Below are 13,504 nucleotides of genomic sequence, written 5' to 3' on the forward strand. Positions count from 1 at the left end.
CCGCAGCACTTTTCACAATAGGCAAAATGTGGAAACAACCTAAATGCCCATCAACAGATGACTGGATAAACAACATGTGGTAGATCCATACAATGGAATACTACTCAGCCATAAACAGAAATGAAGTCCTAATACACACAACAGGGATGAACCTTGAAGACTTTATGCGGAATGAAAAAGTCAATCGCAAAAGGACAAATATTGTATTTACTGTACCACTTACATGAAATGATGAGAATAGGTACATGTATAGAGACCCAAGTTCATTAGTGGTTATGAGGGGCAGGAGGTAAGGAAGAGGCGGAACCATTGTTGAGGAAACAGTGAGTTTCTGTTTATGATGATGGGAAATCTGGCATCAATTCAGAGTGATGGCTGCACAGCATGATTAATGGAATTCGTGTGACTAATCTATACACCTGAAAAAGGTTGAATTGGCAAATGTTGTGTTATATATAGTTCTAAAAAAAAAAAAAGCAGCTTCGAATACTGTCTATGTATCAACAAACACGTCGTAAGATTTGTTTTCTTCCTTTGGAGGTTTAGGGTCATGGTTTCATGAGATATTCCAGTCAATTGACCTAATAATGATTTTAGCACCTCTGTTCTACCTCCTAGTTTGTTATGTAGTTCCTGGGGTCTTAAAAGCTCGCCAGTAGCCATCCGAAGTACAATTGGTCTCTATTCACTTGGAGCAGCAGCAGCAGAAGGAGGAGGTTCAGGATTCTGAGGAGGAACAAGAATGCAGGTCTAATTGCCTCCATGAACAACTGCCTCCTTTGCCATGAGACCAGAAGAACAAGATGGTACCCAGCTACTATTACTGAACCTTTTTTTTTTAAATTAAAAGTCACAAAGGTGCTTTTTATGTCATTTAAGACACAAGAGTTTTGGTAAAGTTTATGAAGACTTACCCATAACCCTTGCCTCTAAGGAGCACTCTGGCTGTACTTCTTCTATGACAGATTTCTTCATTCTTCTGGCAGTCCAAGGTATATTAAATATTCTTCACCAACACCATAATTTGAAGGTATCAATTCTTCTTCAGCCTTCCATATTCATTGTCCAACTTTCCTACGCATTTGAGATGATTGAAAATACCATGGCTTGAATCAGGCACACCTTAGTCCCAAAGTGACATCCTTGCTTTTCAGCACTTTCCATTATTAACATTTTGATCAAAGACTCTATAGAAGATTCCTGATCAAAAGGGGGAAAATGCAGAACAGAATTTAAAAGTCTAATGGAATTCAGACTTTATAGAGCCATTGAAGATGGATGACTCCCTGAAACTATTGCCCTAAGGAAAACTTTAAACTTTAAAACTTAAGCCAAAACTAGTCCCTTAAGTCCTCTTTAAACCAAACAATAGTTTAGCTTAATTAGAAGAGAATGTCTGCCTTGAGCGTTGTGCTTTTTTAAAGAATTATCTATATGTGATCGAATTGTTAACAGCAACTCAAAAGGGTAGATGAGAAGCTTAGGGGGCAGTGAGTTTGTATTAATGATGGTAAAAGAATTTGGAAAAAGATATCAAGAAAGGTGGCACAATTTGAAAAATATAACCAATGTCACTGAATTGTACATGTAGGGACTGTTGAACTGATATATGTTTTGTTGTGTATATTTTCACCAAAAAAAAAAAAAAGAAGAAGAAGAAATAGTGGACATGTCTGGGATACCGTTAAACCTCTTCAGAGACAAGAAGCCATGTTTAACTCAATCTGTTACCACTGGTGGTCATTTAGTCCAATACCCAATGAATATTTATTGAGCACCTACTATGTGCTGGGAGCCATGGTGGCACAGTGGTTAAGAGCTCGGCTGCTAACCAAAAGATCGGCAGTTGGAATCCATCAGCTGCTCCTTGGAAACCCTATGGGGCAGTTGTACTCTGTCCTATAGGGTTGCTACGAGTCGGGACGGACTCAGCGGTGACGGGTTGTAGTACTGTGTGCTGAGGATAAATCAGTGAACAAGGCAGAAAGGGACCTGCTCTCGGGGAGTCTCCTTTCCAGAGGAAAAGGCAAATGGTAAAAACGGGAACACATACATCAGAGAATTTCAGGTATGACAAATACCAGAAAGAAAAATTAAACTGGAAGTGGAAGGTGACTTCAGCTGTGGTGGTCAGGGCAGGCCTCCATGAGGGGGTGACATTCGAGTTGAGGAGAAAAGACCAGTTGTACAAACATTCTGGGAGAAACCTGCTGGGCAAGGCCATCAGGTACAAAGGCCCTGAGGTGTGAATTCCAGACAGAAAAAAAAAAACCAAACCCATTGTGGTTGAGTCAATGCGGACTCACAGTGACCCTGTAGGACAGAGGAGAACTGCCCCATAGGGTTTCCAAGGAGTGCCTGGTGGATTCAAACTGCCAACCTTTAGGTTAGCAGCCAAACTCTTTAACCACTGCACCACCAGGGCTCCGCAAGGTGTGAACAAGCTTGACTTAGTCAAGAAAACAGTAAGGAGGCCAGTGTAGCTGGAGTAGTGTATGAGTGGGGAGGAGAGGCAGGAGACAGGGACAGAAATATGGGCAGGGGAAGATCTTGCAGGCCTTACTCGTCTTTACGGAAACACGTTTTTATTTTTCTTGGTTAAATACCGAATAGCGGAATTGCTGGATCACCGGGCGGGCGAATGTTTAACTGTAGAAGAGACCGCTCATCTGTTTTACAAAGTGCTTGTACTCTTTCACATTTCCACCAGCAGCGTATGAGAATTCCAGTTGTTCCTGCTCCCCGCTGACACTTGATAGAGTCGATCTTTTTGATTTTAGTCATCCTAATGGGTGTGTATGTATTTCACCCGGTTTCACTTTGCATTTCCTTGATAACTAACGAGGCTGAGCACTTCTCACGTGCTTATCAGCCATTTGTATCTCTTTGTGAAGTGTCCAAATCTTTTGGCCATGTTTAAAAACTTAGGTTTAAAAACCTTCCCCTGACCACCGAGGGGTGAGAGTGGAAGCAAGGACAGTAGGGACGGGCTGTGACTTCCACAGAGACGAGCGAGCTGCCCGCTCGACACAGCCTGGTTTCCGGGAAAGTCGGCTTTGGCCTTCCCCAGCTGCTTGACTCTTGGGCTGCTGCCAGGAGAGACCGAGACGCTTTAACGATCATCCACGGGGGCACTCAGCCCTGTTTCCTGGGGCCGGGCACCATGGGGCCGGGAGGAGCACCCAGTCAGCCAGGCGCCCTCCATAGCAGGCTCTGCTTTCACCCAAGCCAGGGGCCTCATCCGTCCTTGGAGCAGAGACCAGCCAGACTTGCATTCCACTGCCTGCGCCAGCCTAGTAGTACTGCTTCTTAAAATACTGAAGTCCTTCACTTCTGGTTGGTAAAGAACCTCTTCCCCACGCCCCACAAATCCCCCGCCACCGCAGTCTGTTCCCTGGGGCCCCTTGGACTTGCCCACATTCACCACTTAAAGGGGCTCCAGGACTCTGCTGCAGTCCAGCAGTCCTGGGCGTACAGGTGGTTAGACTGAGGGTCTTCCGGGGACAGCCCAGACCTGGCCGATTGGGAGGAGCAGATCAGGGGGCTGACGCTGATGGGCTGAGGGAGGATTCTGGTCAAGGTGAGCCCAGAACTGAAGACTTAATACCAACAGCGACAATAATGACGGTGATTAATATTTACTGAGCACAGACAGTATACCGGCGCTGCTGTAATATTTTATGTGAATTACCTCGCCAAGTCCTCATGATAACCTGGACCATCACAGCAGCCTGGTCTCCTTACTCCTGTCCCTGCCCACAGGGTCTGTCCCCACACACAGCAGCAGGAGCCCTCCTGGCTCAGAGCCTCCCCAAGCCTCTGCTCGCCCCTTTCCTTACTCCAGCCATGCTGAGGGTTGTGGTGGGCCCAGTGGGGCCTGCAAGGCCTGTTTGCTGTACGCTCACCTTAGACCTAAGAGGAGGGATTTGGGTTCTCTAGGGACAGGACGTGGCCAGGCTGGGGCAATGGCGGTGGTGATTAGCGGCCAGTGGTGGCTCAGCCTGAGCCTGACCCTCCTCCAGACTACAAACCCTACCCCTGCCGGCTTGCCATGCGGCATCTACCCGTGACTGGCATCCAGTTTCCCCTTTTCTGTCCTGAGCCTTGGCCCAGGGAACTGTGGGATGTGGCAAGAGGCCGGGGGAGGGGGCTTCCTGCAGCTGGCCTATCCCCGCCGTACCCGAACCTCAAGTTCCTCCTTCCCCAGTTTCAGCTCAGGCTCTCTCTGGAACTAGATCTTCCTGCTTGCTCCCAGCTGACCTCTCTTAGTCCTCACTTCCAGCCACTTCCTCGTTCAGTGGGACAGCCCAGCTGGGCCCAGGGGTCACTACATTGTCCCCCCACTCGGCTCCCCCCAAACTCCTGCGTCTGTGTGATGCGTATCTGTGTCACCGTCCGCGCCTCTCCCTCTTTCTCTGTCTGGCCACTGTCTCCTCCCCCATTTTTCTGCTTTTTTGTTTTTCTTTTCTGTGGAAGAGTCCAAAAAACTGCCTTTGGGGGCTGAGTTCCGTTTCCACCCTTATTTGCCATGTGACCTCGGGCAAGTGTCTTTACATCTCTGGAATGATAAGTCTCTACCACAGAAGTTAACTGAGGCAATAAGTGCATTAGCACTTAGGACAGAGTCTTAAATCACTTGTCCCCAAATCTAACAGCTCTGTTTTGTTTTGCCCGAATTGAATTTTGTTGTCATCATTGAGAATACACACTGATAACTCTATTTTAATATCGTAAGAACATCATAAAGTTCTGATCATCAAATAATAATTAATTATACCCATTGCCATCAGGTCGATTCCAACTCATAGCGACCCTATAGGACAGGGTAGAACTGCCCCATAAGGTCTCCAAGGAGCGGCTAAGCTTTTGGCTAGCAGCCTGAGCCCTTAGCCACGTCCCCACCAGGGCTCCCAATAATAATTGCAGCCAACACTTATGAAAGGAAAGCTGACAAGTGTCAGACCCTGTTCTAGGAACATTAATTGATTTAATCCTTACAACAATCCTATGAAGCAGATACTATTTTATTCACCATTTTACAGACGAAGAAAACCGAGACCCAGAGAGACTGAGTAACTTGCTCAAAATTGCCTAGCCAGGAAGAGGCAGAGCTGACTTAGGTCAGTGGGCCACTGACCTCCTGTTACAATGAAGCGCGGCCCCTGATCGGGGAGAGAGGTCAGGAGCTGATGATCCGTGGGCCCTTGGCCCGGCGCGTCCAGCCTTTAGGGGATGCAGCATGGTCCCTGGGGTCTCTGGGCCTGATTCTTGCTATTGTTCTCTCTCTCTGGCCCTCCTCCCATACTGTCCCCTCCTCCCTCCTGCCACCACCCACCTCAGACTTCCTACTTCACTTTGTCAGACGCAAAGCCACATCCAGTGGCCCTCAGACTGATGTCCAGCAGCGTCACCTGCAACATGGGGGGCATCAGACCCTCCCGTAGACTGCTGCTTCTGGCTTTCCTTCTGACTGCCGGTGGTGAGTTGGGGTCTTCTGCATCTGCCTCCTGCCTCAGGCTCAGCTGGGGGCAGGGCGGGGAGCAGGGCAGAAAGAGGAAACCAAAGGGGAGCGTTGGGACGGGAGCGGATCCCAGCCCCCCGAAGCCTGTGAGTCTCTCCCGAAGACTGAAACCCCAGGAATTGGCCTCAGGTGGAAGCAGGGGCAGGAGACATCCAAGGGTGTTGCAACAGGACAAGTCAGAGTAGAGGTAACACAGCCCACCAGGTCCCCTCGCCTTCTGGGTGTCAGGAACCACTCTCCCCAGCTCCTATCAATGCCACCTCGTCACAATCCCATACCTCAGCTTACCTTCTTTTTCCTCCCTCAGGTCTCAGCCCTGCCCAGGCCCAGAGTGGTAGGAATCCATACCCCGTGACCCTCCCCACCTCCCAAAGACCTCCTCCATCTCCATCCCTTCCCCCAATTTCTCCAACCCTTCAACCCTTCCTCTGCTGACTCCCCGCCCAGGTCCCTGGCCCCCACTGAGCTCCCCAACCCCTGTGCCTCAGAATGCAAGTGTGCTACCATGAGCCCTGGCGTGCTGGCTGGGATTGTGCTGGGGGACCTGCTGCTGACGCTCCTCATCGCCCTGGCGGTGTATTCTCTGGGACGGCTGGTCCCTCAGAAACGCGGGGCTGCGGAGAGTGAGTGGGGCTGGTGGGAGATGGCCTGGGAGGATGCGCCTGTGTGTGGGGGGGGTTAAGTTCCCAGAAACGACCCACCAAAGGGACAGTGCTGAGTGGGCGGATTTGGAAGCATCACAATGATCCCAATTCCTCACCTGTCCACTTTATCCTTTTTGCACCCCTTCCCCCACCAGTGAGCGGGAAACAGCGCATGAACCAGACGGAGTCGACGTACCAGGTAAGGAAGCCAGCTTTTCTTCCTCCAGTCTTCCTCCCGCCCTGAGGGTCTGTGCCCCAAAGGCCCCCTCCATCCCTCCGGGCCTCAGACTCTCACACTGCCTTCCCAATAGCTCCCCAAACCCTTGAGGGCAAATAAAAACATGGAGCATTTGTCCCAAATCTGTTTTAATGCCGACCTTATCTTCAGCTTAAAATGTGTGCGGAGGACACGTGGGGGTGAATTTGCCTTTGGAAAGGCAAGTCCAGCCTTACTCAGAAGGTAGGCTCCGAATTATTCAGGAAAAGGCCCTTCCTCGGTGGCCATGGCCCAGGAGGAGCGCTTAGGCCCTAGCTGGGCAGACTGACTTGGAGTAAGCAAACAAGATGATGGGGAGGGACCATAAAGGAAATAAAGCAGGCTGATTGATAGGCTGGGGGATGGGAGGAGGAAACCACGGTGGGGGGGGTGGGGAATAGAGGAATGCCTCCCTAAGGAGGTGACACTGAGCGGAGACCTGAAGGAAAAGAAGGAACCACCCATGGGAAGATCTAGGGGACTGATGTTCCAAGCAGAGAGAAGGGCCCGGCAAACGCCCTGAAGCTGGGGCATAACCAGGAGGCTGAAGGGAAAGAGGCACACTGAATGCACTTTAATACAGTCCAGACCTCTTCGCCGCTTTCAAGGTTGAAGACGCTGGCAGGGGCCTCCCAGGCCACTAGGAGAGGCTGGAGTTTGCTCTAAATTTATTTGGTGGACCCCTTCCACTGATGGTCTCCAACCTGTTCACCCACTGCCCTCATCCCTTTAGGAGCTCCAGGGTCCGAGGTCGGATGTCTACAGTGATCTCAACACACAGAGGCAGTATTACAGATGAGCCTAAACCACAGCAGCCGACAGCCTGACGCCTGGATCCAGTCATTCCTGATACCCACCCAGCACCCAATTCCTACCCCAGCAAGACACAGATCTGCAGAATATCCTCCTAGCGATATCAGCCCTCTCCCCATCACCAACCCCAAATAAACACGGAGCACAAAAACACTGTTCTGTTATGTCACATCCTTGGGAATGGGGATATGTGGGGTTCTTTGGAGCCCTGGTGGCCCGGTGGTTAAGCTTTTGGCAGCTAACCAAAAGGCTGGCAGTTTGAATCCACCAGGTGCTCCTTGGAAACCCTGTGGGGCAGTTCTCCACTGTCCTATAGTGTCGCTATAAGTCGGAATTGACTGAGTGGCAACGGGTTTGATTTGTTTTTTTTTTTTTTTTTTTTTGGTAAGGGGGGTTTGGACCCAGAAACAGCTAAATAGGAGGGAGGCTTTGGGGACCTTTGGGGTTCTTTGAGGAAGAATTAGAACTAGAGTTATTTCCATTGTTTTACTCCAAAATGGGGGGTGGTGTTCCTGTTCCACCACACACAGTTCAGGATCGGAGACAGACGTTGGTCCAAGGTCCCCGTTTCGGGGGGCTCAGCCCCTGACAGGCATGTTGATGTAGATTTTGTCATCTGCTGGGAGTGGCAGAGAGAAAGCATGAGGCCTGGCCCCTACCCCACGTCTCTACCTCCCTGGGGACTCTCTGCCTCAGGGGTTTCCTCAGGAGTTCCCCCAGGCACCTCCCCCAGGGTTTCCCCGGCATCTCCTCCAGGGCTTCCCCGGGGCTCCCCTCCCTCAGGGTCCCTCACTAGGGATGGCCCCCTCCATAAACCCCACCCCATCCCTGCCCTCACCTGGCATCGGTTGGTGACGTGGGCGTGCACACATGAACACCACGCCCACGGTTAGCAGCGACAGGACTGCGTCGGCGGCCACAAGGCCCACCAGGAGTGGCAAGGAGAGAGGCCCACATCCGGAACAGGGGCCTGGAGGGTGGGGGCCGAGACAAGAAGGCAGCTGAGGGGGGTTCCTGATCCCTGGGTTTGTGCTTCGGACAGGGGGCAGGCAGGGGAAGCCCTGGAGAGAGTGGGGGGGAGAGGATCCCAGATTTCCTGGGGCTGTACTTTGGGATGCAAGGGAAGATAGAGATCCAGAGAGAGGCCAGGGGTGTCCCGGACACCTGGGGCTGTGCTCTGGGCTTAGGAGGTACTCTCAGAGAGAGGCTGGGGGTTGCAGATTCCATGCGGCTGCGACTTAGTGATGAAGGGGACAACACGGGGACGCGGAGAGAGCTGTAGATCCTCTGGGGCTGATTTGGGGACGGGAGATGAGATGGTGACCTGGAGAGCGGTTTAGGGTTCCCATCCTCAGGCCACACTTAAAGGATGGAGGTGGTGCCTGAAGCACCAGGACGAAGAGGAGGGAGTGTTTCTGCCTCACCTGGGGTTGTTTGAGCTGCAGCCACTGTGGAAAGAGAGGGAAGATGGGTCAGGCGGAAAGAGGAGGATCCCAAAATAGGGTGCAGGGAAAGGTGATATCCTGAGGAGGCACCTCCACTCGGGGGAGATGGAATGGGAACCCCAAAACCAAACCCACTGCTGTCGATTCGATTCTGGCTCATAGCGACCCTATAGGACAGGGTAGAACTGCCCCATAGGGTTTCCAAGGAGCTCTTAAGCACTGTACCACCAGGGAAAGGGGGCCAGATAGAAAGGGGAGGATCTCAGAAAGGGACAGAAATTTGAAGCAGAGGCGGAGACCCAGCCATGAGAAGGGGAGATTAACAGCTACCCAGAACTAGACTCCCCTCCAGAGGACCCAGGACCTGAAGTGGAATGGATCTTCAGAAAGAGGAGGCGCACAGGGAGAAAGGCCCACCCTCAGCACCCCTCCCTTCAGTTGTCACCCAAGCCTCTCCTCTCACAAATACTCAGCCTGTCACCCCCCATAACCACTGGCTTCACCTGGGAGCAACAACAGGAGCAGGATGAGGCCCGGAGGGGGCATGGCCAGCGGGGGACTGGAGAGGTCTGACAAAGGGCTGTGGTCCAGAGAAGTCCTGAGGAGCCACGGGGGAAGAGACAGGAAGCAGTAGCGGATGTTGCCCTGCTGGCAGCAAGACTACCTGCTTCCTGTGTGTAGGGGGGTGGGTGGGCACATGGCTGGTGGAGGTGGAGGTGTCCCTGTGACTGCCTTTGGGGAGCAATCTGGGGGGGAGGGATGGAAAGACCAGGGAAGCTGCTATGATTATCCAGGTGGAGGGTGACAGGTGGGCCAGGATGGGGATGCCGCGGGGATTCTGGAAATATTTTGAAGTTAGAGCCAGTGGAACTTGTTGATGGAATGGATGTGGATGTGTATGAAAGACAAGGATCCAAGATGACCACAGCTTCTGACTTGAGCAACTGAGACAATGGAGCACGCATTGGCAGAGATGGGGGTAGTGGGTTTGGGGAAAACTCTGAGGTTTGGGCACACCGAGTTGGAAATGCCTGGTAGAGTTCTCTGTGGAGATGTTGAGTGACCACAGAAGCAACTGCAAGTTTAGGGGGATAAGTCTGGGCTGGAGATGTAAATCTGGGGAGTGATGGCTTATGGGTGGTATTGAAAGCTACGAGAAGGGATGAGATCACCCAGGAAGTGAGTACAGTCTGAGGAGAGGCCCCTCCCTCTAGGAGAAAGAGAGAAGTGGAGGACTCATCCAGGGAATGGAGAAGGTGCAGGAAGTGAGGGAGGAGGAGCAGGAGAGGCCAAGTCCTGAAAGCTGTGGAGAAATATGATCAACACAGCCAGTGCCGTGGCGGGTCACCGACATGGGAACCGAGAACCTCCCCACCCCACCCCCCCTTCCCAGCTACACAGCTCAAACCACAGCACCTGGCAAGTGTCTCACTTGTTGTTATAAATTAAATAAATGAGACCTGACCTCTGAAAAGGAGACGGTGAAGTGGGGAAGAGGGAGAAACTTGAGCCCATCTGTATGGGTGGCGCAGTGGTTAAGCATCTGGCTGCTAACCAAAAGGTCGACAGTTCGAATCGACCAGGTGCTGCTTGGAAACGCTATGGAGCAGTCCTACCCTGTTCTGTAGGGTCTCTATGAGTCGGAACCGACTTGGCGGCCACAGGTTTGGGTTTGGTATTTGGTATCACTTCTGAAGGTCCCTGGGTGGTTAAGACCATTTGCACTCGGCTGCTAGCTTGGAGGAAAGCCTGGTGGTGTAGTGGTTATGTGCTATGGCCCCTAACCAAAAGGTCAGCGGTTTGAATCCACCAGGCACTCCTTGGAAACTTTATGGGGCATTTCTACTCTGTCCTATAGGGTCGCTGTGAGTTGGAATCGACTCGACGGCGACAGATTTTCTGGTTTATCAACCTGGAGCGCACTTCTGCTCTTGTAACAGGGATGGTTGCTGTGAGTCAGAAATTCACTCAACCGCAACGGGTTTGGTTTTTCTTTTTTACATTTTTTTTAATTGTGCCTTAGATGAACATTTACAGAGCAAATTAGTCTCTCATTAAGCAATTCATACACTTATTGTTTTCTGACATTTGTTGCCAACCCTGAGACATGTCAACCGTCTCCCCTTCTGGACCTCGGGTTCCCCGTTTCCATTCGTCCAGCTTTCCTGTCCCCTCCTGCCCTCGTCCTTACCCCTGGGCTGGCGTGCCCATTTAATCTTGTATACATGGTTGAGCTCCGTGTATTATTGTTTGTTTGACGGGCCTGTCTAATTTTTGGCTGAAGGGTGAACCTCAGGAGTGACTTCAGTACTGAGTTAAAAGTGTGTCCTGGGGCTTCTTTTTTCTTAATATCACTCCTACCTACAGACTTTTTCTCCACTAAGACCAGGGAGTCCAGGCCCCCAGCCCCCTCATCCCCCAGGACCCAGGAGAACTGCCCCTCAGCCCAGGGTCTAGGAGTCAAGACTTCCAGCGCCCACTTCGACAGGGACCCAGAAGTCCAGGCCCCAGTACCCTCCTACTCCAGGAATGAGGAATCTGGTACCCCAGGCTCTATCTCCCTCAAACCACAAAGATCAGCCTCGCAACTCGGTCTTTCCCTGGAGACGCAAGAATACCGCCCTCCAGACTGGCCCCACCCATTCAGTGGCAAGGCCGGCTGCAGCGCGACGCGGGGACTCCCGGGTCTGTGGGCGGGGCCCTGCCCAGGATGGGGTGGTGCCAGACCCTAGTTTAAAAACTCGCGGGGACGGGACCCAAGAACGGGGACCCGGCGGCGGCTCCGCGGGGGAACAGCGAGGCTGGCGCAGCGCCGAGGCCGGGGCCCTGGGGCCCCGCCATCCGCGCCACGGAATCCCCGAGGTAATAGATGGGAGGGAGGTGAGGCGTGCTCTTCCCCCTAAAGGAGTGAAGGGCTGGGGATCGGACTCTTGAGTCCCTGAGGGGCGCAGCTGGAGCATCGAAGTCCCAGGTCCTGAGAGTGAGGATACTCGGTGCCTGGAGCGGACAGGGTGCTTAGACTCCTGGGTCGTTTAACAGTGGACGCGGCCGGGATTCTGGACTCCTTGGTCCTGGGGGAGTAGAGGAATGGGGATCTGGACTGCTGGGTCCTGGAGGTGGAACTGCTGGGGGCCCCGATTTCTGGGTCCCAGGGAAGAGGGGGCTGGTGGCCCGGACTCTTGCCTTTAGAAGGAGGAGCTGGGTTATTGAATCCTTGGGGGCGTGGTTGTTTGAAATCAGTCACTGATCTCTGTGGGGAAGGTCAAGCGCCTGACCGCAGGGCTCCACGCTGCCTGCGACCTCGCCCCGGGACTTCCAGGGTCCCTAGGGCTGAGCAGGAATTTCCCGTGCGCGGGGATTCCACGAGCGCCATGCTTGGCCGCGCGCCCCGCCTCCGGGCCGGACACCTGGGGACCCGAAGGGAAACGGTGGGGTGTGTGTGTGTGTGTGTGTGTGTGGAAGATTCCTTTGCGTGAGCGCTGTGACGTCAGCGCGTCGCGTCTGGGCTGTTTCCGAGGATGCCCCACCCCGCTTAACCCTTCCTTCGCCGGAACCCGGGCTCGGAAGGGTGAGGATTGGGCACCCGGACTTCCTGGGCCGAGGGGAGCACGGGCCCCAGGTGCCAGAGAGGAGGGGACTGAGGACCCGGACTGCTAGCTGGGGAGGAGGGTGCTGTGCGTCTGAGGGATGGGGGCCTGGAGTCTTGGGTCTGAAGGAGGAATTGGGTGGGGAGCCTGGGCCTCCAAATCCCTTCTGCCTCGGGGACTGTGGGCTCTTGGTTTCTCTGGGAGGGAGACTGGGAACTCGGATGCCTGGTTTCCCAGGGAACGATCAGCTGCTGGGACAGAGGGCTGTTGGGAACCTGGTTATGCGTCTGCAGGGAGACGTGCCCCGCGAACCCCTCGGTCTCGGGACTGGGAGATTTGGGGTGGATTTTTTTTTTCTTTTTTACGGAAATGACGAGGAGCGCCAAGGGGCGCCCTCCTCCCCCGTGTCTCCGTTTCCACGACGCTGGTGGAAAGTTGGGTCAGAGGGAAAGCGAGGAGCAAAGGGAAGGAAACGGCGGAGGCGGGCACCGCGCCCAAAGTCTTCGACTGGCTTTGGCGCTCCAGGAGGCTTAAATGTGCCAGTTTTTCCGCGCGGGAGGGCGCCCAGATCCGCTCCCCGGGCACTTGAGTGACTTGAGGACCTTGATGACTTCCCTCTCTCCTCCCCCGCAGTGAGCCGAAGTGAGCGCAGCCACTGCCCATCGCAGACGGTGAAGAAGCTTCTGGAGGAGCAGAGGCGCCGCCAGCAGCAGCCGGACGCCGGGGGCGCACCGGTGAGGCTCACGAAGCCCTGTGAACGGTTTTCAGAGACCATGTGGTGGCGGGCAGGGACTGGCGTGCTTGCTGGGCCCTGAGAGCTGAAGAGAGATGTAGTCCTTCCTGACTTAAAGGCCCTGTCTGTGGGGACCTGTTGATGAGGGATTGCCAGATCAATTTACGATTGTTCCTTTTTGCTTATGCCTCTGACAGGGACAGTTCCTGGCTCCCCCGGTGCAGCCCCTGACCCCGGCTGCGAGTGAGGGTGAGGCTGGTAAGTCGGAAAAGTAACCTGGTTCCCTCAAATCCCAGCCCCAGCTTCCCTCAGGAATTCAAACATACCAACTCTTAGAGCTTTGGGGAACCTAGGAGTCAGGTCCCCATTCTTGCTGGGACCCCGTAGTTTGATTCCTCAGATTCTCTGGCATCCAGTAATCTGCACACTTAGTCCCTCGGTGGCCTAGGCATCCAGGCCCCAGCCCCTCAGCACCTTGGGAGCCTCCAAGCCCTCATACAGGCCC

The 13,504-nt window shown here is 53.4% G+C and overlaps 2 protein-coding genes across 4 annotated transcripts; one reads left to right on the top strand and one right to left on the bottom strand.

Moving 5' to 3' along the window:
- Window positions 1-5,338: 5,338 nt before the first annotated feature.
- TYROBP (transmembrane immune signaling adaptor TYROBP) lies at window positions 5,339-7,399 on the top strand. Its single transcript, XM_023742238.1, has 5 exons — window positions 5,339-5,479; window positions 5,829-5,855; window positions 6,010-6,144; window positions 6,321-6,364; window positions 7,155-7,399. The coding sequence occupies exons 1-5, from the start codon at window positions 5,395-5,397 to the stop codon at window positions 7,218-7,220; spliced, it is 357 nt and encodes a 118-aa protein (XP_023598006.1). The 5' UTR covers window positions 5,339-5,394; the 3' UTR covers window positions 7,221-7,399.
- Window positions 7,400-7,653: 254 nt separating this feature from the next.
- Window positions 7,654-9,250, bottom strand: HCST (hematopoietic cell signal transducer). 3 transcript variants are annotated; one of them, XM_004388100.2, is made up of 4 exons: window positions 9,183-9,250; window positions 8,659-8,682; window positions 8,073-8,204; window positions 7,753-7,853 (listed from the first exon to the last, which is right to left on the bottom strand). In XM_004388100.2, exons 1-4 carry the CDS (start codon window positions 9,223-9,225, stop codon window positions 7,813-7,815), a joined length of 240 nt encoding a protein of 79 aa, XP_004388157.1. In that variant the 5' UTR covers window positions 9,226-9,250; the 3' UTR covers window positions 7,753-7,812. The 3 variants fall into 3 exon arrangements, with proteins under 3 accessions (XP_023598008.1, XP_004388157.1, XP_023598007.1); XM_023742240.1 differs by lacking the exon at window positions 9,183-9,250 and having other exon boundaries at window positions 7,654-7,850; window positions 8,659-9,097; XM_023742239.1 differs by lacking the exon at window positions 9,183-9,250 and having other exon boundaries at window positions 8,659-9,097.
- Between the last annotated feature and the right edge of the window lie 4,254 nt (window positions 9,251-13,504).

This window comes from Trichechus manatus, unplaced genomic scaffold (assembly GCF_000243295.1).
Source record: "Trichechus manatus latirostris isolate Lorelei unplaced genomic scaffold, TriManLat1.0 scaffold00207, whole genome shotgun sequence".
Lineage (NCBI taxonomy): Eukaryota > Metazoa > Chordata > Mammalia > Sirenia > Trichechidae > Trichechus > Trichechus manatus.